The following is a 27,588-nucleotide window of genomic DNA, read 5'->3' as shown; positions in this document are numbered from 1 at the left end:
TGGGTTGGAAGGGATCTTAAAAGATCATGTAGTTCCACCCTCCTGCCACAGGCAGGGACACTTTTCACTAGACCAGGTTCCTCCAAGTCCCGCCTAACCTGGCCTTGGACACCTTCCAGGGATGGGGCAGCCACAGATTCTCTGGGCAACCTGTGAAAAGGCCTCACCACCCTCACAGGGAAGAGCTTCCTCCTAATACCTAATCTAAACCTTCTCTCCTTTAATTTGAATCCATTCCCCCTTGTCCTGTCACTATATGGCCTCATCAAAAGTCCCTCTTCCAACTGGAATGTTGCAATTAGGTCACACCAAAGCTCTCTCCTCTCCAGGCTGAACAATCCCAATTTTCTCATCCTTTCTTAGTACGAGATATGCTTCATCCCCCTAAACATCTTGGTGGCCTCCTCTGGACTTATGTTCACAAGAGTGCTGAAGGAACCCATAAAACTGTGGAATAATGTTTTGATGGCAACCCTTTCCCTGCATTTGCAGTTTAGAAATGAGAAGGCATATAGGAAGATGTGAGGTTGAATCTTTCCACATAGTCCAGATCTGGAATTAAGAAGTAGGCCCACAGCTGCAGAAAACAATTTAAACACTGCAGAGGGTTTCAGAGCCAAATGTACCCCTTTCTGAGGCTGGGTTATTGGCAGCCTGGGTGACCACAGCCACTATTTATGACTCTGCTGCCAACTTCTCTCCCAGGACAAAACACAAAAAAACGCTTTGGATTTTAGTATTTTGTTGGTAAACAAAATCTGCGGATAAACAGGGACCTCTGGAGATCACCCAGCCCAACCCCACTGCCAAGGCAGGGTCACCAGGAGCAGGAGATACAGAACACATCCAGGTGGGTTTGGAATGTCTCCAGAGAGGGAGACTCCACAATCTCCCTGGGCAGCCTGTTCCAGTGCTCTGCCACCCTCAGCGGAAAGAAGTTCTTCCTCATGTTGACGAGGAACTTTTTGTATATCAGTTTATGGCCACTGCTTCCTGACCACTGAAAAGATGCTGAGACCATCCTCTTGGCACCTGCCTTGGAGATATTTATATGCATTAATGACACTAAGCAGGCCCAGTACGCCTGACAGACACTCCAACCTCGGGTTCCTGGGCCGGGACGCTCCTCCGCAACCCCGCACGCCCCGGCCCGGCCGGGGCCGGGATTCGAACCCAGGCACCGGGAGCGGCGGAGGGCGCGCAGGCGCGCGCATGCTCTGTGCGGGCGGGGCGGGGTCGCGCGGCCGCTTATCCCGGAGTGGGGGGGAGCGCATCCCTGTATCCCTCCGTCTCGCATCCCCGCCCGCGTCGCTCCCGCCGCCATGGACGAGGAACGCGTGAGTCCTCGCGGGGCCGGGCCGGGTGGGCAGCGCCGAGGCGGTGGGGGCAAGGAGGGGCTGGAGGGCTGTCGGCGGAGCGTTTTGCCGACGGTGTTGGCGTTTCTCGACGCTCGGCCTGGCTGCCTGGGGAGGGGTGGTGGAAGAGGGAGTTGTACGGGAGGACAGCGGCGCAAGGGAGGAGTTCGGGGGATGCGCATTCAGAGAGGCTTCCTCAAGTCTGCTCGCTCCCCGCCTGTGTTGCGGGAGCAAGGAATATCTGCAGACAAGGAATGTCTCCCTCTCTCTGGAGATATCCCGGACCCACCAGGACGCGCTCCTGTGTCACCTGCTCGAGGTGACCCTGCCTAGGCAGGGGGGATTGGGTTGGATGATCTCCAGAGGTCCCTTCCAACCCCAACAATTCCTATGGTTCTGTAAGGAAGTGCGGCAGCGGTGTGGAGCCCTTTCATCCTGTGTATCCCTGTCATAAGTGATTATGGTGCGTACATAAGCCCTTCTGTTTGCCACTGATGCAATCTAGAGTTGAAGGGAATTAATGAATAAAAGCGTTTTGTGGCGTTTCTTTTCCCGGTGGCTGCTACCCTACAATTCCCTTCTTCCTTTACTTGCTATCACCCCCCTTGGGAAATCACTGGCCAACATTTGGGGCTTTCTAAAAATGATGCTCACCTGAAAAAAGTTGTGACTCAGCCTTTTGGCTCTCAGTTTGTTGGTGCAAAAGGGCTTCTGTTACTGTCTCTGTGAGGACTGTGCTTTCCTCTGCTTAGAAACTGATTTGTGAGTGGGGTCAGAGTGACTTAGTGCTATTGATGGCTTGAAACTTACAAATTAGGGATGTTTGATACTTCAGTTAAGTGTTTGTGCACTGCCAGGCTGTGTGTTAGAGGAGAAGCTGTTGCTTGAACATTCTCACACCATTCAAGGAGTCGCAGTTTCTTCAGGCTTAGCCTCATAATAAAGTCTTCAGGTGTCAGATTTATCAAAATAAATACCTTAAGAGAGTGGTACAGCAGCAGGTCAGCTTAAGCTGAGTCCCAAAACAAAGGCATCTCCTCACAGTTGTACCCTGATGACTTTGCACAAGCTCACGTGCTCTTGGTCTGGTGCTGATTTTTAGTCTGGAGTCCTCTGGCAGGTCTTGAGATTGTTTCTCTGTATCCACACAGGCAGGCTCTTCACTGTTCTTACCTTGTTGAGTTACAGTTTCTGCTGATAACTGTATCTTCCTAGTCTTCTGCTTTGTGCTTCCAGTGCACCTGCTCGCTGGCAGAGCATGGGAAGCTAAAAAAGCCCCAGACTTGTGGTGAATGTTACTTAAAGACAACCAGAATATCAGCGTTTTGTCAGTATGCTTCACATCCTAAAGCCAAAACCCGGCACTGTGCCTGCTACTAGGAAAATTACTGAGGAAATTAACTCTGTTCCAGCTGACAACAGATCTTGGTGTGAGTTCACAGTTTTTGGTCAGCAAATCCAGCTGCTCATGCTAAGCAAGTAAAGCTAAGGAAGCAATATGCCAGATCACACAGTATTGTATCTCTGTGTAACTCATTCTCCTTAAAACTTACTTATGCTAAGCAACTAATGTCTCTGAACACATGCTTTGGAAGCTGAGATGGATGTGAAATGGCAATAAGTGTACTTCTGGTAGGAACTATGTGAATTTGAGTCTGTCTGCCTTTGCCTGCTCTATGTGAGATTAGTCTCTCTGGAAGAGAAGTAAATGAGGGCTGCAGCTGTTGTGGGTGCCCTAAGTGATTGTTTCGGAATGGAGTCATATTTGAATTTCAGTGCTGCTCAGAGGTTCTGAATACAGTAACAAAATTGCAGTGGATCTCACATTTTACAATACTTTCTCTAACAGTATTAAATTTGCTACTGTCACCTGCACTGTATGAAGTTCTCCTTCAAACTTTGGCAGCTTCAATGTGTTAACAAGTGCAGAAAGTTAAATTAATGGAGGCTAAGTAAGCATGTCCTCTTTGAAATTTGATATGGACGTGAAGGTTAAAATGTCTCACAATTTTGTCCTAGGCCCAAGACTGCTACAGAAACTGCTCTGTATGCAAACAGGTTATAAGCCTTCAATATGATCTTGAGCAAGTTGATAGCTCCTTCTTAAACAGAACTGCTGTAATTGTTTAATTTATCAAAGTTTACTCTTTAACTTTTATGAGGGGCCTCTATGCTTCTAGAAGTGGACAGCTGTCTTCCAGTTGTTGCTATGTTTTTGTGTGCCTGAGTGCTTTTTAAATTACCCTCACACATAGATCTTCTTCTTTAATCATAGTGTGGCTTAAAACCCAACAACATTGTTCAGCACTATATACAAGAAGACTTTTTTTTCCCCGTGTGTTTCAACTGAATAAGCTCTAGGATCCTTGCTGAAAGAGGATTGTGAGTTTCTGTGTTCATCCAAATTGACAGTTCTGCTCATAGGATCTAAGGCTTATCTCCAGGCTATCTGGCATGTGAAAACAATTGCCTCTGGTCAGTGGTGAATGCAGAAGCAGCTGGTTGGACAATGGTGATTTGTCTGCCATTCTAATGTACACAAAACTGCCTTTAGCCTTGCTCAGTTTTCACCAGACAACAAAAAAGTTCAGTAATGAAGTGGTCAAGACTTGCTGTACTCTTGTTTCTGAGAGAAGCCAAGGTCTTGTTTCTGTTCTGAGAGTCCTGGCTTCAGACACTGCCAGCTGGTCTGTTACCTCTGCACGTAACACCATCAACACCTGTGCTAAAAGCACTAAAATTTCAGATTCCTCTGTCAGTGGTTTAACTTTGTGAGCATGACACCAGAAAACAGACAGTGGGCTGGGGTACCAGTAAATACCTCATTGCGATTTGTTGTAAACTGCTGAGGAAGGGATCAGAAGAAAGAGGAATGAGCATGTCTTAGTAGTAGGGGAGAAGTTCCTTGTACTGGATGTAATGTTGATGTTCACTGTGGATGTTGTGAAAGGATAAAATATTCTTCTTGCTTTCCAGCAGACAAATGTGATCTAAACAGTACATGGTTTTTAAGGAATTGCTTCTGGAAGGAACTTCTGCAACATCTCTCTGGTGGTCTGGCTGCTTTTAAAGCATGCTTATTATTTCTCCATGCCTTGAGTTCTTAAATGTTGTCAAGTAACAGTGTTGGGCTGAGCTATTGAAACTCTGAGTCCAGCTGATTAATAATTTATTAATTATAATTAGGACAGGGAATACTTTTTTTTAAAGAGCCAAATTTAGCATATTAGAGTTCAGTTTGCTTCTGAAACTTCTTATCAACCAGCCTGAAGTAAAATTACAGAAAATTCTTAGTTGCTTCCTCACCTTGTCCTTTATTTTTTCTTACATATGGTGATATGCTTTGAGCTTTACTTGACTTAAGTACCACACAGTTATGTGTTTTTGTCAAATTCTTAGAATATGTGACTGGCAACTCAACAAAATTAGACTTGGTAGTATTAAATAATTTAGAATACATTTTGATGTACCTGATAGTTTTGCCTGCTTGTATGTGCTTTGTAAGCTGAATCTACTGCTTTTTGAACATTTAGATTAGTACGTCACTGAAATAACCTTGATTCTCTTTCTACGCTCTCAGAAAACTTTCCTCTTTGAGGTCACTTTTAATTGGAATATAAGTCTATTCAACCAAACTATTTCGCCACTTGTAGAATAAGTGTACAGATCACTGTTAAAGGTTTATTTCTGTATAATAAACTGTCAGCTTAGTTATTTAACACTTGTTTCTTTCAACACTGTGAAATGCTAGTTTTTCTTCTATGTTACCTTTTACCAGCTTTTTAAATTTTCTTTATTAGTTCTCTATTTTGTTGCTCAAGCACTGCCTTCCTCATCTGGAGAAGCTGTGTGTGCCAGAGGTGTTCTGGTGTAGGTGACTTGCTTAGCAAAACGTGGAACAGTGGAGTATTATTGATTTCCCTCAAACTAACACCTGGACATCTTCAGTTTGGTGGAATACTTCTTAGACCTGTGGTATCCTTTCCCTTTTCTAACAAAATGCATTCCTGATCCCATCAGAACGCAAGCTCAGTTTGCCATGCCTGGGATGTGTATGATGAGTTTTCATGTATGGTGAAGTGGTGATGACCAAAAAAATCACGAGGTGATTTTACAACTTCTCTCACTTGTTTTTGTAATTCTAGGAGACTCTGCAGAGGATTGTCAGTACTCTAGTGAACAAAAATGATGAAATTCACAACTTCATCGACATGCTGAACCATACAATATCAAATGTTCAGGTACATATATATTGAAGCTCATAGCTTGTAGCTGAGAGGGGAGCACCTTTCCAGTTTTGTTAGTCCCAAACTGGATAGCGTCTAAGGGGCAGGCTGTAAGAATCAAGTTCAAAATAGTGCGTGTCGGAACTCTGTCTCTAGATAAAAGGCGTGATGGTTTTGCATCTCACGAGAAAAGCTGTTGTAGAACTTCATTTGTGTGGAAGAGAGAATTTGGATTCTGATGCAAGATCTCAAACTCCTGTTAGATGGAAGTAGTCTGTTTTTTAGACTTCTACTCTATTTGGCAATCTGAAAAATGAGCCCATCCTGGTACTTGAGAGAATATTATTTGCTCTTTCACTTTTTGGTAGTTGCAAATTGTTGGGCTTAAGCTGAAAGTTAGGCCTAGCTGTTAAAGCATCTAAACGAGGATGAGATTTAGGTTCTTTTAGTCTGTCAATCAGCTATAAGTTGTTTCATGCTAGAGCTGAGACACGTTAACTGCAGATGTGGAAATTGTCCAGCAAATCTTTAAATTGATGTCTTGAGTGCAGCTTTTAGTATGAAGTGAAATCACTTTACGTGGAACTGGATAACTGCCTCCTTCCAAACATCTAGCAAGCCATGTATAATTGTAGGAGGGAAATCAAGGCTTTTTTTTGATATGGAACAAAGCTGCCAGGTATGCTGGTTCTGTGCAAGTTTGAGTATCATGGAATTTTCATGGGTGTCAGCATCCGGAGTCCCCCTGTAGAGTCTGCTTAGGATTTGTCCGTCGTTCCTAATGCTTTTTCCCTTTTGATAAGTTGAGGGGCAGTCACAAGGTATCTAGTGGTCATGGCAAAACATGTGTGGGCAAATAATGTGAGTTTCAGTCTAAAAGGCTAGTTTTCGTTGTTTCCAGTGTAAACAGCATTTTCAATTCTCTTCGTAGGTAAACTCTTCCAATGCAATCAGTGAGCTGGATGAAGAATTTGATGGTCTGTATTCTGTATTGCATGAGATGAAGGGGAGTATGGCCAACACTATCCAGCAAGAAGAGGCTCGTAAAATTCAAGCTCTGCAGGTAACTATATAACTACATTTGTAAACTTCCTCTGTTCCCATTCCTCTGCTATTCCCATCTGTCATATAGCAATATTGATTTTCAGGATTGTCTTGTGACAGTTCTAGAGCTGGTTGGGGATAAAGTCGTTGCTTTTTTTAAAGCTACTGCTACATTAAACACTGTCATTCATAGATCAGTAGTATGCAGTTCTGTAAATAGAAATTGTAATGCACAAGAATATAAGTGTTTATTTCTTTACTTCTGAAATCCTTATTTTTTTGGGGGGGAGAGAAACAGGCCTTGAAATTAAATCTGGCTTTTAAATGAGACTTCACCACCTACCCAGCTTTTTCCCCTTTGGAGTTGTAGGATGTGGCATGTGTCGCTGTGCACTTGTGAAGCACAGTGAAGTTTTGGTTGCATGCTGTGTCAGAGGTAATCACCTTGATTATATAAGGTAATAAGTTGTTATAAATGCATAATAAAGCCATGTAGTTTCTAGGACTGGTACTTCATAAACCACTTTTTAAAATGTGAATACATCAAATTGTTCTCTCTGTTTTTGCTTCAGGATCAGCTTAGCCAGTGTAGTCATGCCCTGGAGAGTTCTGAAGAGCTGCTGGAAATTGCTGTGCAGTCTCTGGACATAAAGAACCCTGCGAAACTCTTAGAGGTAGAAAACATTGAGCAGATGGGCGTAAGGCGGATGTTGGTATCCATCTCCATTTGAAATATCCTTTGCATTACTCTCCTGGACCCTGTAAACTTACCAGCTGTACTGACAGTAAGGATAGAGAGGCATCATCATGGCCAGGCTTCGCGAACGAAGATTTGGGGAGGGCTCTACCCACGTTTGTCACAAGCGCGCTGGTGGCTAAAAAGGCCAATACGAGACAGGCACGTCTGGTTGCAAAAGGCACAGCAGAAAGACTCCTTAGGTGGTATATTCTGCAAGGCACAAACCTTTCTGCGTTGTCTTTTCTCCTCAAGAGTGATCCTGCGTGCTTTCTCAAAAGCATCAGCAGCGTTATGGATAGTGTGTCTCCAGAGAGGCACTCAAAACACAGACAACCCCAGGCTACTAATGGGGTATCCAGGTACTTATAAAACATTCTGTACACATATGGCCCCTGGGTGACTGCCAGTACAGCGAGGCCAGCAGTCAGCCTCCTCGTTCACACACACTAGGACCCTGCTGACAGCTGACCAGCCACTACAAACACACAGAAAGAACCCCCAGGCTGAGAGACATATAAAAATACAGTTATTGCTCTGTTAAAGAAGCCAAGTCAAGCACTACAGTCTTGAATTTTTATTCAAGACTAATTTCTAACAAAATAAGGGGGTTTCTTGTTATTCAGAGTGAGCAGGGAAGGAAAGCAATGCCTTCTCCTGAACAACTGCCATTGTTAAGCAAACTTGCACTGATGAATTAAGGAAGTGAAGGTGAAATAAATCTCTCTAAGGCTGAGTAAAGACTTGGAAAATATGTGATGGCCAGCACTCGAAGTGACCTGTCCATTCCCAGTGCTGATCCATGATGCTTGCAGTCTCTGGATTCTGCCTGTAGGTGATAAGATGTTTGTTTTGCAGAACTTAATGCAAACTGTGGATCTTGAACTCTGCAGCTGTGCTGAATGATCTTGCAAAACTAGATCAGTTCAGAACTTAGTTTGAAACTGAATTCTGTATATTCCCCAAAACCTTCCAACACATTTGTGTAGACAAGAGCCTGGATTTGGGCCTTGCATTGTGATACCAATACAGATAATTTTTCTTTACCACAGCAGATTTGTAAATCAGGTAACGTGTATCTAACTGGAAGAATATGCTTGTAAGTTAATGAAGCAGTTCCCCACATACACTTAATCAGTACACTAGTGCTTGCTACAGTAACCCTTGTCGTAGTACTGGGATCAGCTGCGCCAAATCCAAGGCCAAATTACTTTTTTTCTTCCTGCATTTTAGCGGGAACAAGGACACAAATCTTGTTAAAAGAATGAGGAGGAAAGCTGTCTTACTGTATCAGTTTTAGCTTTTGGCAGCATGTTTGTGTGCTGTCCTGCTTTCTGGGTGTAAGCTTTGATTTATGTGGCTTGAAGAGCAACAATTCCTTAAGCTGAGCATTTTTCTTAGGACTTCAGTTGGAGTTGTCCTTTCTATCTTGTCACAGTGATGTATAAATAAATAAAGTCAGCTCTATGCAGAGTGTGGCGTAGACTTTATTGTAAGGTGTTTTGTTTCAGATATCTCTAATGCTCTTTTCCAATCAAATAGACTAAGGAAAGCTATTTGAGTGTTTGCTGGGGGGAAAGTCTTTTCAGATTTGGCATCTGAAGCTTAAGATACCAAAATCCAATTCAATGAACTCTTGCTATCTAGGATATGATACTGGTATTACACTAACTAGCACTTATGCATTTGGATATGGCATTTTAAGGCTATTAAGCAGACAATTTTATTACTGTTAACTTGCTGGTAAGAACAGCAAGTGTTCCTGAAGGGGAAGCTCCAGCCCATGCTCTTCTATTGGCACAGATTTTCTTTGGATACTCTAGGAGTGTTGTGAAGTAGCTCTATTTATCTACAGCTGTCATACAGGAGAATCAGCCCATAGCTTCTACAATAACTTTGTTTTGAGGTAAAATAAAACTACCTCTTTAATTAAATTATTTCTAAACACTTGGTTTTTTCCTGCTTCCCAGGAAAATATACAATTGGTTTTGTAGCAGGGACAACATGATTTTTTTTTTTTAATTGAATATGACTTGTAGTTAGTGAAAAATTGGGAAGTTCTCCACTTTTGACTTCAAACTGGAAAGCTACTTGATGTTTCTTGTCTCCTCTTTGGAAGGAAAACCAGTTCAGCTGCATGGCAACTGCATCAAGTAGCAACGTTAGCTTCAGTCATGGATAACAGACACGACTAGGCCATCGCTACTTCAGCAATAACATTTGTTTTAGGTTTGTAGCTCCTCTTTGTGAAGGACAGGAATTTTTGTCTTTCTAAATGCCAGTTAGTCTTTATCTTTGAAATATGTCATTACCGCTTCTGCATCTTCTTGAGGGGTATCATTTAAGTGCTGGGAAGAACTGTGTTCTGTCATTTTTTAATAGCGACACACAGAGACAATGTTTAGGAAGTATTGTTGGAAGAGTTTAATAACTTTCATAGTAAAAGTTAGAGCAAGTCCTAGTTTTTCTTGTTTATCAGACCATACATCTCTATGATGTGTAACCAAACAAGCCATGTGTGGTCACATGCGACTAATAAGCACTTCGTAACTTCACAGAAAATACCATGGTAGCTAAATGTTGCTGACTTCGTCCTGTACCTACTTTAAAATGCGATGGGGAGTAGATTTCTCTTCATCAGTTTAGTTAAAAAGACACCCAGGAAGTTGAGCAATTTGGAATTGGTTTGGTGTGGTTGTTTAAATCAGTGGTTTTTTCTCAGGTGAGATGCTGTTGCCATGCTAACCCATGCTATTAACGTGCTTAATGGGACAATCTGTTTTGATAAAAATGTTAAGCTCATTTTGATCTTCAAATTTGAGCAATGCAGCGGAGATGGTTCTCAGCCTTCTTGCATGTTACTGCCATGGATACTTGCATGGAAATACTAACTGCTTTCTCTCTCTCTTCTTCCTGACATGCATCAAGGCTGCCAGACAGATCAAAGATAGGTACAGTACAAAATCTATCACTTTTCTGTCTTTGAATTAATCTTATCCTTGAAAACACATTTATTTTGAAAGGGCCATAGTCAGCTTAAGTCAAATTTGTTGACTCTTCCCTAAGTGTTAGCTACCACAACTCTTGAGAGAGAACTAAAAACTTCTGTGCTGCTCATGTAGTATTTTTCCTGGCTTTTCATATCTTTAAATTAATAGAAGGTTTTAATGAAGGGAATAGAGCTCTGTATCAGCTACTGCTATTATGATTATGTCTTTTTATATATATATATGTATATAAATTATTTTTAATAATAAGCTTATTAATACCTGATGGCTGAAATTTAATGATGTTTCAAGCTGACTCTGCCCCTTTAAGTTTTGAGAAAATATTGGTTTTTTTCTATTTTTTAAAGTGCTTAAGGACTTTTGCTAGCTAATTTTCCTTCTGAATGTCAGAAGTCTTGTAGCCGTTAAAATATTTCTGGTGACATCACTCTGACTAATGACAGTGAAATTATTATTTCTGGTAGCTTTTCTTTGAGCTGTGTTTTCAAACTATTGTTTAAAAAGCAAAGCTTTACTGTTTCAAAATAAATACTAGAGCCATTTTTCCTTCACTTAGAAGAATGTTAACTATATTCCAAGAGTCTGACCTTCTGGTTCAAAAAGCTTACTATGATGTGCATAATACTTTGAAAGGCAGCTGACAGGGTGCTTTCAGCATATGTTGCTCTTATGAACCAAATAGTTTCTTTCAATTTGCAGGTTTTTCAAGGAAGGGTCTTATGGACTAAATTCTCTTAAGTGCTGTATAAAATGAGTAATTGCTAGAGAAATAAAACTTTGCGTTTTCAAGGGTAAAGATTTAGGGTCCTTATCAAATCAAAGGGAAAGTGGATAGTGGCAGTGATGGGAATCTTAATACTTTTTATCAGTAGTAATTTCTGGTTTCTTGAAATGCTGTATCACCTCATCCTTTGTGGTTCTCTAAGACTGGTGTCTAAACAGAAGTTAAAAAGCTGTCTGAAGCTGACTGCTCCCTGGTGTTATACTGCTAATCAGAGGATTATTTTTCCTTAAGGAGAGATTTACTCTACCCATCTGGCTGAGCAGTGGAATGTGCCAGGCAGCCCATACAAAATTTCAGAACATGAACCCTGTCTTGGGAAATCAATTGGCTTGTCTTTTATAATATTCAGTTCAGTCTTGTGTCCTAAAATTGTAGAGCTTGTCACTCCTGATATATATATATATCTTTAATAATAAACTTGATATTTCCTCCTCCTTCCTCACTACCAGATTTTTTGTTTTTCACTATTATTTGGTGTATCTGTGGTTAGCACACAATCTCTCTTGCATGCTGGTGAAGTACATGGTACCTCACAGGGAGTGATATGAACTAGGTATTCTAAAGATGCTGCACATCTGTGGGTGTAGAATAAATTTAGGTATTTACAGTTGACTTTTGTGGTGTGTATAATACTTTATAGTTAAGAATTTTTTTTTTTTTTTTTGAAGCAAAATTTGGGACCTGTGTGCTGTCAAAATCGGTGTTATTCAAATTCTTCTGCATGGCCTGATGTCTTCGGAGTCAGAGAACTATTCTAGAAACTTGTCCTTATTTTTAGTAGTGTAGTTGGAGTACAGAATTATCTTGGGAGTATTCAGAGGAAGTACTGAGCTAAGATTTCAGAAGTGGAAATGGGAGCACAGGATCACAGGATGGATCGTGGAGGGACTGACCACAGTGGGTCATCTAGTCCAACCTCCCTGCTCCAGCAGGGCCATCCCAGAGCACATGACACAGGATTGTGCCCATACAGTTCTGGAATATCTCCAGTAAGGGAGACTCCACACCCTCTCTGGGCAATCTGTTCCAGTGGTTGGTCACTGCACAGCAAAGAAATTCTTCCTCATGTTCAGGTGGAACTTCCTGTGCATCAGGTCTGCCCATTCCTCTTGTCCCATTGCTGGGCACCCCTGAGCAGAACCTGGTCCACCCTCTGACCCCTCCCTGCAGAGACTGACAGACAGAGATGAGGTTCCCTCTGTATCTCTTCTTGAGACTGAACAGGCCCAGCTCCTTCAGCCTTTCCTTGTTGGAGAGATGCTCTGGTCCCCTAATTATCTTCATAGCCTCTGCTGGACCTGCTCCAGGAGCTCTATGTCTGTCTTGAGGGGCTCGGAACTGGACACAGCACTCCAGATGTGCCTCACAGGACTGAGTAGAGGGGCAGGATCATGTCCCTGACCTGCTGGCAGTGCTCTTCCTGATTCACTGCCAGATGCCACTGGCTGCCCTGGCCCCCAGGGCCCACTGCTGGCTCAGGGACAGCTTGTTTTCCACCAGGACCCCCAGGGCCTTCTCCACAGACCTGCTTCCCAGCAGGTCAACCCCCAACCTATCCTGATGCCTGGCATTATTCCTGTCAAGGTGCGGGACCTTGCACTTGCCTTTGTTGAATTTCAGAGAGTTCTTCAGTGTATCTTGTAAAACAGGTCTAATACATACATGTTCCAAAATGCAACTTAGCATTTCTCATATCTGGATACAATCAGACATAGATATGAAAGCAGCATAGTCAGCTTGTTCACTGCTGTTTAGAAATGCCTAAATATGATCCTGAGTCTGTGGTGCTTTAGATTTTTCATACTTACTGATTTTATGTCAAGTGATATGGATTTTGTTTTGTCTCTTATCCAAGCTTTTCAGTAGTAAAAAGGTTTAAGCTCTTCTCTAGTTGCCTCTAGTATTTATTTGCCTAGTAATATAGAACAACTGGTAGCTTGCACTGAGACAGTTTATTTTTGAGTGTGCTAAATGGTAAACAGTTATCTGTTAGAAAAATGTTCTTCTCTTTGATCAGTAGTTTGACGTTAATGTTACAGGTTATCTGATTGCAGTTTTGAAAAATGGCTTAAACAATGTAAGATACATTTTGTTAATACTTCTTTCTTGACTTCAGTGTCACAGTGGCTTCAGCATTCCGCCTCTCCCTGAAACCAAAAGTCAGTGACAGTATGGCTCATTTGATGGTGGACTTCACTCTGGAAAAGCGCATGCTTCAGGCTGTGAAGTTTTTGCCAGGTAAAAACTGTATGCACTGGGTTTAATTTGTTATTACATGGAACAACTTACTATCTTCAAACCAACCAAACAAAAGAAAACTGTACCTCTTGCACCCTTTTTCAGAGTACCTAAACTCATTCTTACTCATTGCATGTTAATTTGAATACCTCAAGGATAAGAGTTTTCTGGCTTTTTGTTAGTTTCTACATATGACAGGATTTTGGAAAATAACATTGACCTTAGAAGTGAGAGTGAGTCTTCCAGACCATGTTTTTTTCTGAGTTGTCAGTTCTCTGTACTTTGCGAAGATATCTGAAGTTTCTCTTGATGCTCAGTGACACTCCAAAGTCCTGTTTCTCTGCAGTAGTGTTATAGATGGAAATGTAAACTACTATGTCACTTTCAAGAGTGGTGAAATGGTTTGAAATATAGGAAAGAGATAGTCTACTAGTGCTGTGATTATGATTACCATAATACAAAATGTGTATTGATTCCTGACAGTAGACTTAGGTGAATTAGACCAGTATATATCTTTAATGTCTTTTTATTCATACTGCTTCCCTATTTAGAACACTTTGCCCTTGACTGTTACCAAGAATATATTGACAGGAATACGCTGGCAGGGGTGCAGGTTGTTCCATTTCTGGGTCACTGATCCAAATCTGTTAAGGACTTAGCAGCATCAGTTTACATCTCTGCCCGTTTGTCTTGGATGTTGCAGATACAGTATGTGGTAGCAGGTGTAGTAAATGACCGGTGTTATTCTTGGTGGTCAGCTACCAGAGTCCAGGCAGAAATTTACCTTCTAGTCTTAGACTCTGGGTGTCAATCATTGCTCTGTATTCCATAGCTAAGGGAGCAGGGTAGGTCACAGTGTACCTGTTTAATAGGAATGAGAGTGTAAAGATCTAACAGCAAGTATGAACAAAGTCTTGTGTCTAGATAAAGGTATTATTTAGTATGACCTTTCTTATACATGGATCTTCCTTGTTAAATACTTAGGAATTTAAATTGTTTTGGGCCTTTGATTTTTTTTTAAATACGAAACTTGACTTTCTGGGTATAAATCTTCTTTTCTATTTCAAATTGCTTTCAAATTACTCAGACACCACATACAGCTTAAACTATTACAGGCAAATTTGCACTGAGCATTGACAGGCTTTCACACATCAGGAAATACTAATGTTCTAGTCTAGGAAGCAGAAAATGGGTTTGGTGGTGTGGTAGTTTGAACACTGCTTGCCAGAGAATTATGCTGCAGGCTCGGTGTCACCCCAAGCACATGTAAGACTCTTTATCTGGTATCTTATGACAAAAATAATGGGAGTAAGTAGCTAAACTTAAAGGTATAGGAGCTGAATTGTTTGTCCTAATCTTAATTTTTCTTTTGCCTATTAAGGCATCATATTGAATTAATTTCAAATTATTGCTGGATGACTTTGATGGCAAATACATGGAATTAACACTTGAGCCTGTGTTGTAGTTTAACCCCAGCAGGCAGCTAAACACCACAGAGCTGCTTGCTCACTCTCCCCTGCCATGGTAAGATGGGAAAGACAATAAGAAGGGTAAAAGTGAGAAAAATTGGGGGTCGAGATAAAAACAGTTTAATAGGTAAAGCAAAAGCTGTGTGTGTAGGTGAACTTATCTCCATCATGGGGACTTGGGAGGACAAGGTGCCATCACTCTGAACATCCCCCCCACCCAGTTTATGTGCTGAGCGTGACGTCATATGGCCTGGAATATCCCTTGGGTCAGGTGGGGTCAGCTGTCCTGGCTGTGCTCCTTCAGCTCCCTCACTGACAGGGTGGTGTGAGAAGCAGAAGAGGACTTGATGCTACTCAAATTAACTAAAACCCCTGTGTTATCAAAACCGTTTTCATCACAAATCCAAAGCACAGCACTACACAAGCCTCTGTGAAGAATTGTAACTGTCCCAGTGCAGACTTGAATATTTTGTGCTTTCAGTCTCTTCTATGCTGCTTATTTGTTCTCAGGCATTTTAAACCTATAACACCAGCTTCAGTGTAATTCCCACTTGGCTTAAACTGCAGGGATGTGAGGGTAAAAGGGTGCATTTCAGCAGTGCTGCCTTTGAAATATTTGAAGAGATCGTGAAGAGAAGGTGTGAAGGTAGTGTTCATAAAGCGAGTTAGGCCTTCTGCTTGTAGTAGACCTGCCGTAGCTCTAGGAGATGTCTGTATCTAGAGTGTAAAATTACACATCTCTAAAGGACTGAACCATAAATAATGTGAAGTTGATTGTCATCAGTCACTGTGAAGGGGAATCATGGATAACAATCTGTTCAAGAAATAGTTATGCAGAAAACTGCATAAAGGCAAATGTATATGTAATTAGGACTTGGTCACTGGGACCTCTATAGAAAGCACGGTTAAGGGCCTGAGAGGTATGAAAAGATGATTTTTGACCAAAAAAAGTCTGCAGGTCTATCAGTTCCACAGATGCATCAGGATTATCCTTTTTTGATGCTCCTGCTTGATACACTGACTTGCAGGCCACTCTCATGTGTATTTCGAGCTTTTATCAATGCTGAAACAAAGGAAAAGATTTTTTGCAGAATCTTCCTCCAAAAAATGCAAACAGTAAGAAGTCTTTATTACTTCCTCCAGCTTCCTTGAATCTACTTTAGACACTATAAATAGTATGTAAATGCCTTCTTTTGCAAAATATTTTCCACAGACTGAAGTGCTCCTTGATTTCCTGGAAATAGACTTCTGTTGTATATAAACAAAACTTCAGCCTTTAGTGGATCTTTGGAATTGTTTTCCTTCTTTCAAGACAAAGGGTGAAAAGGAAAGAAAACTAGGTGACTGTGGAGTGGATAGTGCGAAATACTGTGTATCTCTATAGACACAGTGATACTATGTCTCACTATAGACATAGTGATACTGTGTATCACTATAGTGATTTTTATAGGAAATAAAAGTGATGCTGTGTGGGGGTTGCAGATGTACTTATCTTCCAAAGACTCAGAAACAGAAGTTTGCTTTTTAATGTTCTCCCTGTGCAGTATTTATTCTAAACGTAGATTCATAATTGTAAGTCCATTCTACTCTAGCAAGTCCTTCTTGCTGCTTCCAGAAGGGAGTCAGCCTAACTTACAGACAAAACAAACATCTGGAAGATTTGATGCAGATGCTCACTCTAGAGCTCATGTGTACTTCTCATTAAGTAAAATGTATGTTAAATAGAAGAAATGAGTAATAAGCCTAGTCTTTGATCATGCTTTGCTAATGAAACAGATCCTGTAAAGGAAGGAGTGTTACTAGGCCAGGGGCAACTTCTGGATTCTGTAAATTTAAGGAGAACAAAGTAATACCCATTGTCGTCTTTAAACTGACCTGTGTGCTTGTGCAGTCCCTAAAGCTCCAGAGATAGATGTAGCAGCATGTATGGTTGCTGATAACTGCGTAACAGTATCATGGAGGATGCCTGAAGAAGACCCCAGAATTGATCACTTTGTACTGGAGTACAGGAAAACCAACTTTGATGGGCTCCCTCGACTAAAAGGTGAACAGCATTGGGAAGTGATCAACTACATCAAAGCCACTCAATACACGTTATCAGGTAAAGGTCTTTTATGCACCAAACACCAGACTATCAATATAAGTCTTTATGCTTGGAAGTTTTGCAAAATACCCCTTTTTCTGCATGTAATGAAGCTTCTGTTATATCACATTAGTCTTGGGTGCTTTGTACAGTAATAGCTCTGTCTTTTATTTTGACTTTGAGCTTTTGTAAAAAATCGTGTGTTAATTAAAGTTTGTGCTGATATTTAAGCATGTTTTTTGCAGATTGAGGTAAATGCAAGACAGCTGCATGGAATAGGCCTTAGTCTTGTAAAAGTTGTCAGTAACCAATGTAATTCCAGGTTTCTAAACGTTTGCTTTTTAGGTCTGAAATTTGATACAAAATACATGAACCTTAGAGTACAAGCTTGCAACAAAGCTGTAGCAGGGGAATACTCTGATCCCATAACTCTGGAAACCAAAGGTAAAATTTGAAAGACTAACCTTAGCTGTAGTGAAAAACCTGTACTTAAACTTTTCTGCCTTCTTTATGAACCTGTGTGTTGAATCTGCTTCTGAACAAGCACTGCTGAAACACATCCTAAGTAATAGGGAAAACAACCATCTCTGTAAAGGATTAAGAAGCATATTGGCACAAAGCTGTGCTTCCAGCATTCAAGCCTTGAAAAATGGCATAATAATGTCAACTTTCTCCAGCAGAGCTTGACATTGGCTGCTTTGAATTGTGGATTGACAGTGCCATGTGCTCCTACCTCATGCCAGCATACAGCAAGAGAAAGATGAATGTTGTGGATGAATTACTCTTGGGGCATCTAAACAGTTGGTGTAGTTATCTGGTTATTAGTGACAGATACAGCTTTCTGTAACTAGAAGGGGCTGGAAAGGGTTGGGTTGGGGTTTTTTGTTCATTTGTTTGTTTTTTACTTTGTAGCTCTAGATTCTAACCACAGTCAATATTAAAAAAATTAAACAACTTCAAATTTGCTAAAGGTTTACAGTCATTGTGTTCAAAATTGGTTGGTGTGAGGACTGTTAGGATGGCTTCCTAACATCATCTTTTAAATAAACTAGCAGTCCTGGAAGTGATGTTTTGTGAGAGAACACAAGTCTTAACTCTTAAGGTGGAGATAGTGATCCTGTGGCTTGAGTTGCAGCCAGGTCTGTGATGTAAAGGGCAAAATGACTGGTATCAACTATATAAATTTACATGTAAATTCAATTACTTGTGGAAGCTATTTCATAAGAACAAAACTATATGCAGTTTGAATGAGCTAATGGGCATTCTCATAACTTTCCTAAAATTACTTTAATACTCCTAAAAACAGTCATTGTCAGACACATAGGTGTGACTTGATAGCCACTTACATTCCCTACTCCAGTAACAGAAAAGTAATTCTGGTTTTGATTGTTTGGGCAGTTACCACACTTCCTATATTATTTTCATTATTTATGGGTGAACATTTAGTTCACTTTCTTTATTAATCCACCCGTAGAAAACCAACTTCCTCATCCATGTGATTATCTGACTGTTCTTTACATTTGTGTACTGTTGAACTCTAAACTCTTAAAAATCTAAAGTATACTTTTTTTCAGAATCAAACTGCAGTATCTGTTGGTATTAGGACAGTTACAGAACAGTCTGTAAATATCTTTAGGGAATTTTACCTGTTGTATTAGTTTTGTTTTCTTGCACGAAGGGCTTGGCTGCCACAAATACCAAGTCTCTTCCTGCTCCATGAATCCTCTGCTGTTCTTGTATCTGCAGCTGACTTCACAGTTCAGCATTGTCTACCTGGATGTGCTACCCTGTCTATTGAGTATTCCCCAAGTTTGAAGTCCTTATAAATCATAAACACCTTGTTGGAGAATCGGTGCTGCCGAGCATGGAAAATAAGCCTTCCTTTTTAAGAAATTCATAATTATAAGAATCATGAGTAGGCTGTAAACAACAGCAGCAAGGACTAGCTGAATTTACTTCCTGACTCTGAAGCATTTTAGAGATGATAATACTTACTTTGTAACCTGTGTACTGAAAGTAGGTTGATGGGCTTTATTTGAAGGGCTCCTTACGTTGATTACAAGTGTCAGACTGAAAAGCTGATTTTTCTGTTACATCTAATAATGCTGTGCTGCATTTTTCCTGCTCCTTATATAATTTTCTATGAATAGTCACTGCTGGGAGAGAGCGTTATGCCATTTCACTGTTTTCTATTTTATCTTGACCAGCATTTTTGTTCAGTTTGGACAGTACTTCATCTCACCTGAACTTGAAAGTTGAAGACACCTTTGTTGAATGGGATCCCACTGGAGGCAAAGGTCAAGAAAAAATAAAAGGGAAGGAAAATAAAAATAGGTAAGACCTCTGTTTTGTAAATGTCTGGAATACTTCCTCTGGCAATTGGAGGGCAGGGGGGAATTAAAGCACTTGAGGACAGCGGGACATGAAAGGAATTTTCATTCAGAAATCTCTCTCCAGAAGAAATTTTAATTTTTTTTTCCCCTTGTGTCACACAGATGCGGAGGCTAGAATTGTGTCATAGTTGTTAAATAATACTTTAAAAATACATTTGTTGGGCTTATCATTCAAGGTTCTGAAGTAAGTTGTAGATCTGGTGGATTGACCCTGGCTAGCCACCAGGTGCCCACCCACCTGCTCTATTGCTTCTCCTCCTCAGCTGGACAGTGGGAGAGAAAATATGATGAAAGGTTTGTGGATTGCAGCTTCTTTCAGGGCACATCCACCCTGAAGTGTTTGATGTTATCTCAAACCCTCCTTAGTGAGGGAAAGGTACCAATTAAACAAACCCGATAGCAAAAGATAATGAATAATGAAACATAACTCTTGTGAAAGTGGCTGAGTTTGTGGTAGATTGTTAGATGTGTGCTATTCTGAATCACTGAATAAATACTGTTGGAAGAACATTATTAGGTCAGTCTGCTCTTGGCTGAGCCTTTAATATATCCAAGGATGAGGGATGTGTGGATGAATGTGTTAACTCACCGGCCCTCTATTCCAGGCCACCTTCATGGGAGGGCAGGAATATCCTGATACCTGACTGGAATTTCCTGTGGTGCAATGAGTACCAAGTGCCTCTCAATGTGCACCCCTCTGAGGAAAGCCTGGCTTGATCTTCTCTGTTCCTGTTACATCGTTAAAGACAGCAGTTAGCTTTTGTCTTCCTCATGCTGAGCAAACCCAGTTGTCTTTTGACTGTGCCCCAGTCCCTTAATTGGCATTTAAATTATGGGGATAATTTACTGTAGTAATTGAACAGTTCTTTAATGCCTACTTATTTCTGTCGACAGTGGCCAGAATCCTCTGCTGAAGAGCAATAGAAGGTGATAATATACCTCTTATTCCTAGGATCTAGCACCTAGTTTTGTTGGGAATCTATGCTACTTTCCTTTGCTTGATGTCATGAGAAACAAATCTAATAGCCTTTATTAGTAACAGGACATATGCTTTTAGAAGTTATTTGAAAGTTTAATTTGGATTTGTAGAGATTATGTTTATTATACATTTTCCACTGACTGGAAGAGAGCCTTTCTGGAAGGATGCATCCTAGTGTGTATGAAACCTAAATTGCAATAGTTGGAAGAGCATTATGTATTTTAATGTTGATACAAAGATCCCTGTTATTTACAGATGTATTGAGGCTTACTTAGGATGACTCACTATGTTTTTTTACAAATGTAGTAAAGATCTCCTTTCGGAGAACTTTAAAATATTTTTTTGGTTCTTATTTTTGAATCTGAAAACCTCTTTCCATCTGAACTTGTTCTGTAGCTTTTACTAGACATCAGAGGGTAAGAAGTAGATGTTTTTACAGGCTAAAAAAAAGATGAAATTTAGCCTGATGATATGTAAAAGGCTTCATAGCAATTCTAATTGCAGAACCAATTGTTCAAATGAGAGAGCATCTTTTTTGAGATTTTAAAGTTAGGTAAAATATTTTCCTATTCCTTGTGCAGTTGTGGGTTTTTTAGGGTAAAATTTTTTCTTTTGTTTTAATAAAACTTCTTTTTGACAGATTACTTCTCCTGTTTTTGCTCTCACTTTTTTTCGGTAGTTTAGAATTGAGGGGACAAAAGACATGCCTGTCTTGTAGGTGTTACTCCCCTGTGTTTATCTATCAGGCAGATCTACCTTTGACTTGAGATCAGCAATAAAGAAAAGCTTGTGTAGGCAAAACAAGCTCTTGAAGTTGTGCAGTGTCAATAGTTCCACTACACAAAGAGTATCAGTTTCTGCTAAACTAAATTTTAAAAGTGTCTTGGAGGTGTTCCTACTTGCCCAACTCTGGGAATCTTGTACTTTGGCCTCTCTTTGTAAAGCGCTTCCCTTGTTCTTGCCTTTGCTTTGGTAGAAGGACATGGTCACATGTTCAACTTTACAACTTAGACCTACCTTTTCTAGCAGGAGATTTAGATGAGCTTTATTCTGGTAGGAGGCTTTTGTTCCCTGTTAAGAGCATCTGTGGAATGTCTGCATTAGCAGGAAAATTTTTGGAGCTGGCTCCGTAGTAGGTGGTGAAAAAATTGCACTATAATTGTTTTAATGCATAATTTTTAAGGGTTGGAAACACACAATGGCAACAAAATGCTTAATTATCTGTAACTTATTAGACTAGAAAAAAAGCCTCTGGATGATTTCTGATCTCTCTCCTTGACCTTTCTTCTCCAAAAGAGGATACATATTGCTTGGAGTATGTTTTGTGTGCTGAAATGGATCCTAAACAATCCTAAACCCATGAGATAAGAATATTTGGCCACTGAATAGTGGAAGAAATGTATCAGTTACTGGCTGTTAAAGACTGTGCTGTATTGGAAAGTGGGCACCAAACTGCTATAAAATTTGCTGCCTTTTCCTGTTGGAAGGGAAACTTAAGCACTGTGAGGAAAAAAAAAAAAAAACAACCAAAACTGAAAACCTGTTTTTTGAAGCTTTTATGTCAAATATTTAATGTCATTTTCTCAATTCTTAAAGGCTATTAGATTTTGATAGGACAAAGCACATGCAATGGCCGTTTACAGACTTGAGCAAAATAAATGATATTGATATCCTTTTAATGCTTTCCTAACCTTGAGAAAATACTAGCAAAGTACCTGTGTTTTTTTCTTATGGTGATTCTCTAAATGGCCACATTGCTTTCTGCATAACTCATTTATACTGGATCTAATAGAAAATTTTGGGCAGCATTTGTTGGAAGTGTGAGTGGAAGATGCTTGATGCACCTGAAGAAGGATGCAATCTGCAAAGAGTGATGGTTCCTCCTGAAATTATGCTTTAATTCTTGGCTTTGCTTTTTCCCCCCCCCATGCTATCACTTGTTAACTTTTTATGTGGTAAGTAAACTGCAGTATCTCCCATTTTTACGAAATTTAGAAGTACTTGATGTGGTGCACCTGCACAATATTACACGTACCCCCTTCATGTAACTCTTGTCTGCAGTTTACAAACATAGCTGTCTTCTGATCACTGTTGTCAGATTTATGTGCTGAATGGTGATGAACAACTTTTTCATCATCACAAGTGATTTCTTGTAGAATTCTGTAACTGGAACAGAACAAACCTGGTCATGAACTAGATTATAGTATAATTATGTATGACAGCTTAATATCTCTCTGTTTTTGATTCCCATGTGACCTTATTTTAATGATGGTATTAAGCAAAAAGGGACCCTTTCTAATCCTTTCTGAAATGCTATTTGAAAATAACTCCAGAAAACTTGAAATTAGTATTGAGCGAAGTGGAAAGGAAACAAACTGTATTAGTGGACATTAAAGTAGCAAATAGCTTTACCAAATATTAGCTGAAGGATAAGTTGGAGAGAACTCTTGTGTGTGGTAACTCTTCTGAGGCTAATGTATTGTAGACTACAGGAGAGGAAAAATTGAAAATTCCTTATCAAGGGTACTTCAGAGACTGATTTTGTACTTACTTGGGGTTTTTTTATCAATGAAATTAACCTCAAAACTGCATAGCTATTTCTGAGAAATTAAAATTCTTTGCTACTGATTGCCTTTAAAATAGTAATCAGATGTGATTTTCTGGCTACTGACGAATATTGCAGATAGCCTTCACTTGGTTTAATGGTTCAATTGCTGAGAATTATTTTTGAGGGTCTAACAGGTTAAAAAAAAGTTTGAAAACCTCATTAGGTTAAAATTATTCTCTTATACAACTGATTGCTCGTTAGAATATTCTCCAGCACAAAGTGTGTTTCATTCAAACCATGCGCCACACGTGTGTTTTTTCCCCCCACTCCTGTCTGTTCTCAGCTGCCTTTGAACTTGTTTGTTACAACATCTTGTATTATTTTTCTGTCTGTCACCTCTTCCCTCCCAGTCCTTGTGCATGTGAGCTGTTAAGAGCTACTAAGCGGCTTAACTAGTGTGTCATTTCAGTAGCTTTGCGTGTCTCTTACTGACTCGGGAACACTTACATGTGCCATTCTGTAGCTGTGTCCAAATCTTGAGTGCTTCGTCTCTTTTTAGAAGCAATGCAGCATCTCCGAAGAGAGCCACCAACAGCCCAAGAGCCTCGGCCAGGGGCAGCAGGGATCGCTTTGCTGGTGAATCCTACACAGTGCTGGGTAAGGTGGACCTGTTTGCTCTGTTAGGGGTGTGATGCTGTGGAAAGGGCAGATGAGGCAAGAATTTGAGGGAAACTTTGTGGCCGTTCAAGGCTGTGTAATTAACGTTGTCCTGCCCCATTTGCCCATAAAACACCAGAATTTTGTGCTGCAGTGTCTTCAGGTCTGTTGAAACTCTTTATTACAAAGCTTTTAATGACTGACATTCACTGCTGTTCAATGTAAATTGGTGTTAAATATGTATTATCTGAATTATAAATACAGTCTCGTTAGTCTTTTATATTTATATTCTATTGTACTTTTTTGTTAATCCTTATAGTTCAGATTTTTTTAATGCCTTCACTTTAAAGTAAAACAGAGTAGACATCACTGGTGCCTGTTAGGAAGGCAGCATTGTAAGGTACACTCAATTACAGCAATTAAATGTATTTCTTTGGTAGGAGACACTGCTGTTGAGAGTGGACAGCATTACTGGGAAGTGAGAGCCCAGAAGGACTGCAAATCCTACAGCGTGGGAGTCACATACAGAAACCCAGGGAAATTTGACCAGCTGGGAAAGACTAATTCAAGCTGGTGCATCCATATCAACAACTGGCTGCAAACCACATTCTCAGCAAAACATAATAATAAAGCAAAGACTCTTGATATACCTGTTCCTGACAGAATAGGAGTATACTGTGACTTTGATGGAGGTAAATTACAGTCTTAGGGGATGGAGGTAAAAACTTGACTGTCTGTGTGGAGCTGGAGCAGTACAGGGCTGAAGCAGTGCATTACTTCAAGAATGACAGTCTGTTATGAAAACACAGCCCCAGAGCTGTTTGTATTCTAATTCTTGTAATGTCGAATGACTTGAGTTCATCTGTGTGACAGAGCTACTAATTGTGAACTTTTCTGTTTTGTGGATTGTACTTAGCATGTTCTGGAAACCTTTCCCTGGGAAAGAATCATTTCTTTGTAAAAGTTAGACAGCAACAGCATCTAAGCATGTTTCAGTACTTATGTTTAAACTGTATGCCAACTTGTTTTCTTTCTCTTAGGTCAGCTCTCATTTTACAATGCAAACTCAAAGGCGCTGTTACACACCTTCAGGACTAAATTTACCCAACCATTACTACCAGGCTTCATGGTCAGTATCTATAAAATTTTGTTCAGCTTTTAGCACTGAATTCAGTTTACCGAAGACTTAATTGCTTTGTCAAGAAGGAAACTGGAAGCACTGGTTTTGGCTGACTAGTAATTTTTAAAAGATGTTTAACTCTTTTCTATTTGATTTCATGTGGTGCTTATAGTAGCACTCCAGTAGAACTTTGCATGTACACAGGGACAAGTTTAGCTTCAGAAATGTTAGAATGTGTTAGCCTTCCCTCTAGCATTGCTAAGACTGACTCATTAAGTCAGTTCCTAAGTAACACAAAATAATATATTATAAATAAAACACAATATTTTATAACTATATAATTTCATAAATATTATATTATGAATACATATATGTATATAATATTATGAATAATATATTAGTAAACTAGTAAACAATATATTAGAAAATATATAATATTATAAACAAAACATTATTTTAGAAAATAAACCAGATTTTTTTGTACTGTGTTTACATTGACATAGTTTTAGCATGACATGGAAGAAATAAGCACTGCTTTCAGACACTGGAGCATAGTGATGTTGTTGCTTTTCATTGTCATTTGAAGTACTTGCTGCTGGCTCATTGGCCTTCAAAGGAATTTTCCTATTAGGAGCAAGTCTTTTTGTATAATATCTTAGCCTTAATTATAAACTTACAGTCATAAAGCATAGTATGTGAAGCATCTTAGACTTTGTTGACTTAAAAATTAGCTTGTCTTTGATTAGAATGCTTTACAGAATGCTGTGACAAGAGCAAGAGAGAAGATGTAGAGCTGCAGGATAACTTTTTTGTTAGTTCCCTTGTGGGGCTGTGGGATGGGAGGAGAGAGATGTATGTAGTCCATAATGTAGATTTTTCTTTTTCCCCTTAGATCTGGTGTGGAGGTCTCACAGTGAGTACTGGATTGCAGGTGCCAAGTGCTGTGAAAACCCTTCAGAAAAGTGAAAATGGATTGAGTGGCTCAACAAGTAGCCTAAACAATGTTGCCTAGTAGTGTCTGTTAAACATTTCTATTGCTGAATTTTTGGTTTTTTTCTGTGTAGCTACTACTCACAGAAGCTTGTGAGCATTGGATTAAACTGGGTTTGCTACCTTCTGCTGTTTAGGGCCTGGGTACTGATAGCGCAAAGGTTTGAGGCTAAAGTGTTAGGAACCTACTGGGAATCCAGACAAATGTCAGAAAACTGAACTGTTGCCTATTTAAAAAAAACAGAAAGAAAAAGAAATCAAAAGCTGTAACTGTGTACTTTTCTAATACTGTATTTAATAATTTTATTATGGACTCAAATATTAGTTTTGTTGCAGATGTTATTTTTCTATGAAGAATATAGCAAATACCATTTTATTAGCTCTCCTAATACAACTTATTTAATTATGTATTTTATTATTACTAGGCTTCCTGTTAGAACTTGTGATGTCAGATATACGTTTTGAAATAATATTGATTTGCTGGCTTAGCCTGGTAAAAAATCACAGCAGCATAAATTCAGAAGAATATTAAAAGTATCTGTAGGCCTGATAGGAAGAAACAGTAAGAGCAGACTGTGATTTCTTTTTTTTCCCTAATATAAGATTTTCCTATTTCCCTTGAGTAATTCATTTAAAAACCATGTATATTGAGATTGGCTCCTGTTTGTCACAAATTACAGAAAATGTAACAATGTATAGGTATTTAAAAGCATTCTTATGTCCTCAATGAAGACACATTATGATACCCAGTCATTGAGCCAGGAAATATTTTGGAGAAGAGGTTCAGAACCAAAAGATCCAGAGCTTTTTTTTTAAAGCTACAGGATGATACCAGTCTGTCAAAAGCTCTCAGCTTTGGGTCCTCTCTTGGCTTTTGAAATGTTGAGCCAGGGTGTTCCATCACCTTGGTTCTTAGTTGGAAGCTTAGTAACAATAGTCAAATCATTCATAATAACGAGAGAGCTAAAAAAAAAGTAAAAAATCATGTTACATTCTTCATGGAAAATTTCAGCTTGTCAGTGAGAATTACTGGTGTCATATAGATTGTTTAAATCTGTTTTCTTCCCTCTTATCAAGTCCAGGAGCCTAGAAATAGTTTTCAGGTACACATTTAAATCAGCTGTTTCCTAACTGAAGATTGTTTCCTGGTATCACCTGAAAACTGTTGTGTAAATTCATGCTGATAAGGGTCCATAATTAATTGGCTCCTTTCCTACTGGGCCAATGTACTTTTTTCTTATGTGTATCCTTTAGCCCATAAAAAAGATGAACATCTAATTATGTTAAATCTTATTATTATCAGTGGTTCCTTTCTGTCCATCACAGTTTCTCAAGAGGAGGAGAAATTTAACTTCTAATAAATTGGCTATGGTGTTCAGTGGGAAGTTAAAATTAACAAGAAAATTAACTATAAAGTTTGTGGGGGTTTTTTTTCAGAAATCATGAAGTTGACAGGATGGTTGAGCCCTTAGTGTTTATTTTGCATCTGGAACTTGAGCACCTCTAATTATTTACATTGTGAACAATTACCTGTAATCTCTTTTTGCAGAGAAGAGTACAAAATAATTCCCAGTTAATCTGTACCTTCTCCTGCAAGTTCAGTGGTTGGGATCTTGGGGCAAAGATACTCAAAGGTGACATGATTCTTAGTTAACAGTGTCTGAATCTGTTTCACGCATTTTTCTGCAGATGTTGTTATCCCAATAATCTGTGTATAATCCTTTTCTTTTTACTGCAGTGGACACCTGACTGGGAGTTTTAGGGGATCAGCTGCTGGGAATTCAGTTTTGAGGCCTGTTCTTGTCTAGGACTGTGGTACACAGACATCAGAACAGGCTGACATCTCCTCACACCACCCAGCCACTGGCTTGATCTTGAGTGTTCAGCTGTAGTTCCTCTTTAAATTTCCCTTTTTGGAAGGAAAGGGGATGTTTACAACAAGCTAATGTGTAGTAAGA

General features: G+C 39.7%; 1 protein-coding gene across 4 annotated transcripts; it reads left to right on the top strand.

Moving 5' to 3' along the window:
• Window positions 1-1,225: 1,225 nt before the first annotated feature.
• Window positions 1,226-25,893, top strand: FSD1L (fibronectin type III and SPRY domain containing 1 like). Of its 4 annotated transcripts, none has more exons than XM_064641878.1 (14): window positions 1,239-1,337; window positions 5,501-5,596; window positions 6,513-6,644; window positions 7,198-7,299; window positions 10,290-10,312; window positions 13,270-13,391; window positions 16,752-16,961; window positions 17,289-17,387; window positions 19,151-19,277; window positions 20,231-20,263; window positions 23,426-23,520; window positions 23,961-24,212; window positions 24,561-24,649; window positions 25,533-25,893. In XM_064641878.1, exons 1-14 carry the CDS (start codon window positions 1,323-1,325, stop codon window positions 25,650-25,652), a joined length of 1,515 nt encoding a protein of 504 aa, XP_064497948.1. In that variant the 5' UTR covers window positions 1,239-1,322; the 3' UTR covers window positions 25,653-25,893. The 4 variants fall into 4 exon arrangements, with proteins under 4 accessions (XP_064497950.1, XP_064497949.1, XP_064497948.1 ...); XM_064641877.1 differs by having other exon boundaries at window positions 23,423-23,520; XM_064641880.1 differs by lacking the exon at window positions 20,231-20,263 and having other exon boundaries at window positions 1,226-1,337.
• The last annotated feature ends 1,695 nt before the right edge of the window (window positions 25,894-27,588 follow it).

The sequence above is a fragment of the Pseudopipra pipra genome, chromosome Z (assembly GCF_036250125.1).
Source record: "Pseudopipra pipra isolate bDixPip1 chromosome Z, bDixPip1.hap1, whole genome shotgun sequence".
NCBI classification, from domain to species: Eukaryota; Metazoa; Chordata; class Aves; order Passeriformes; family Pipridae; genus Pseudopipra; species Pseudopipra pipra.
The sequence above is the reverse complement of the archived record's forward strand: the minus strand, read 5'-3'. Positions and strand labels throughout refer to the sequence as shown.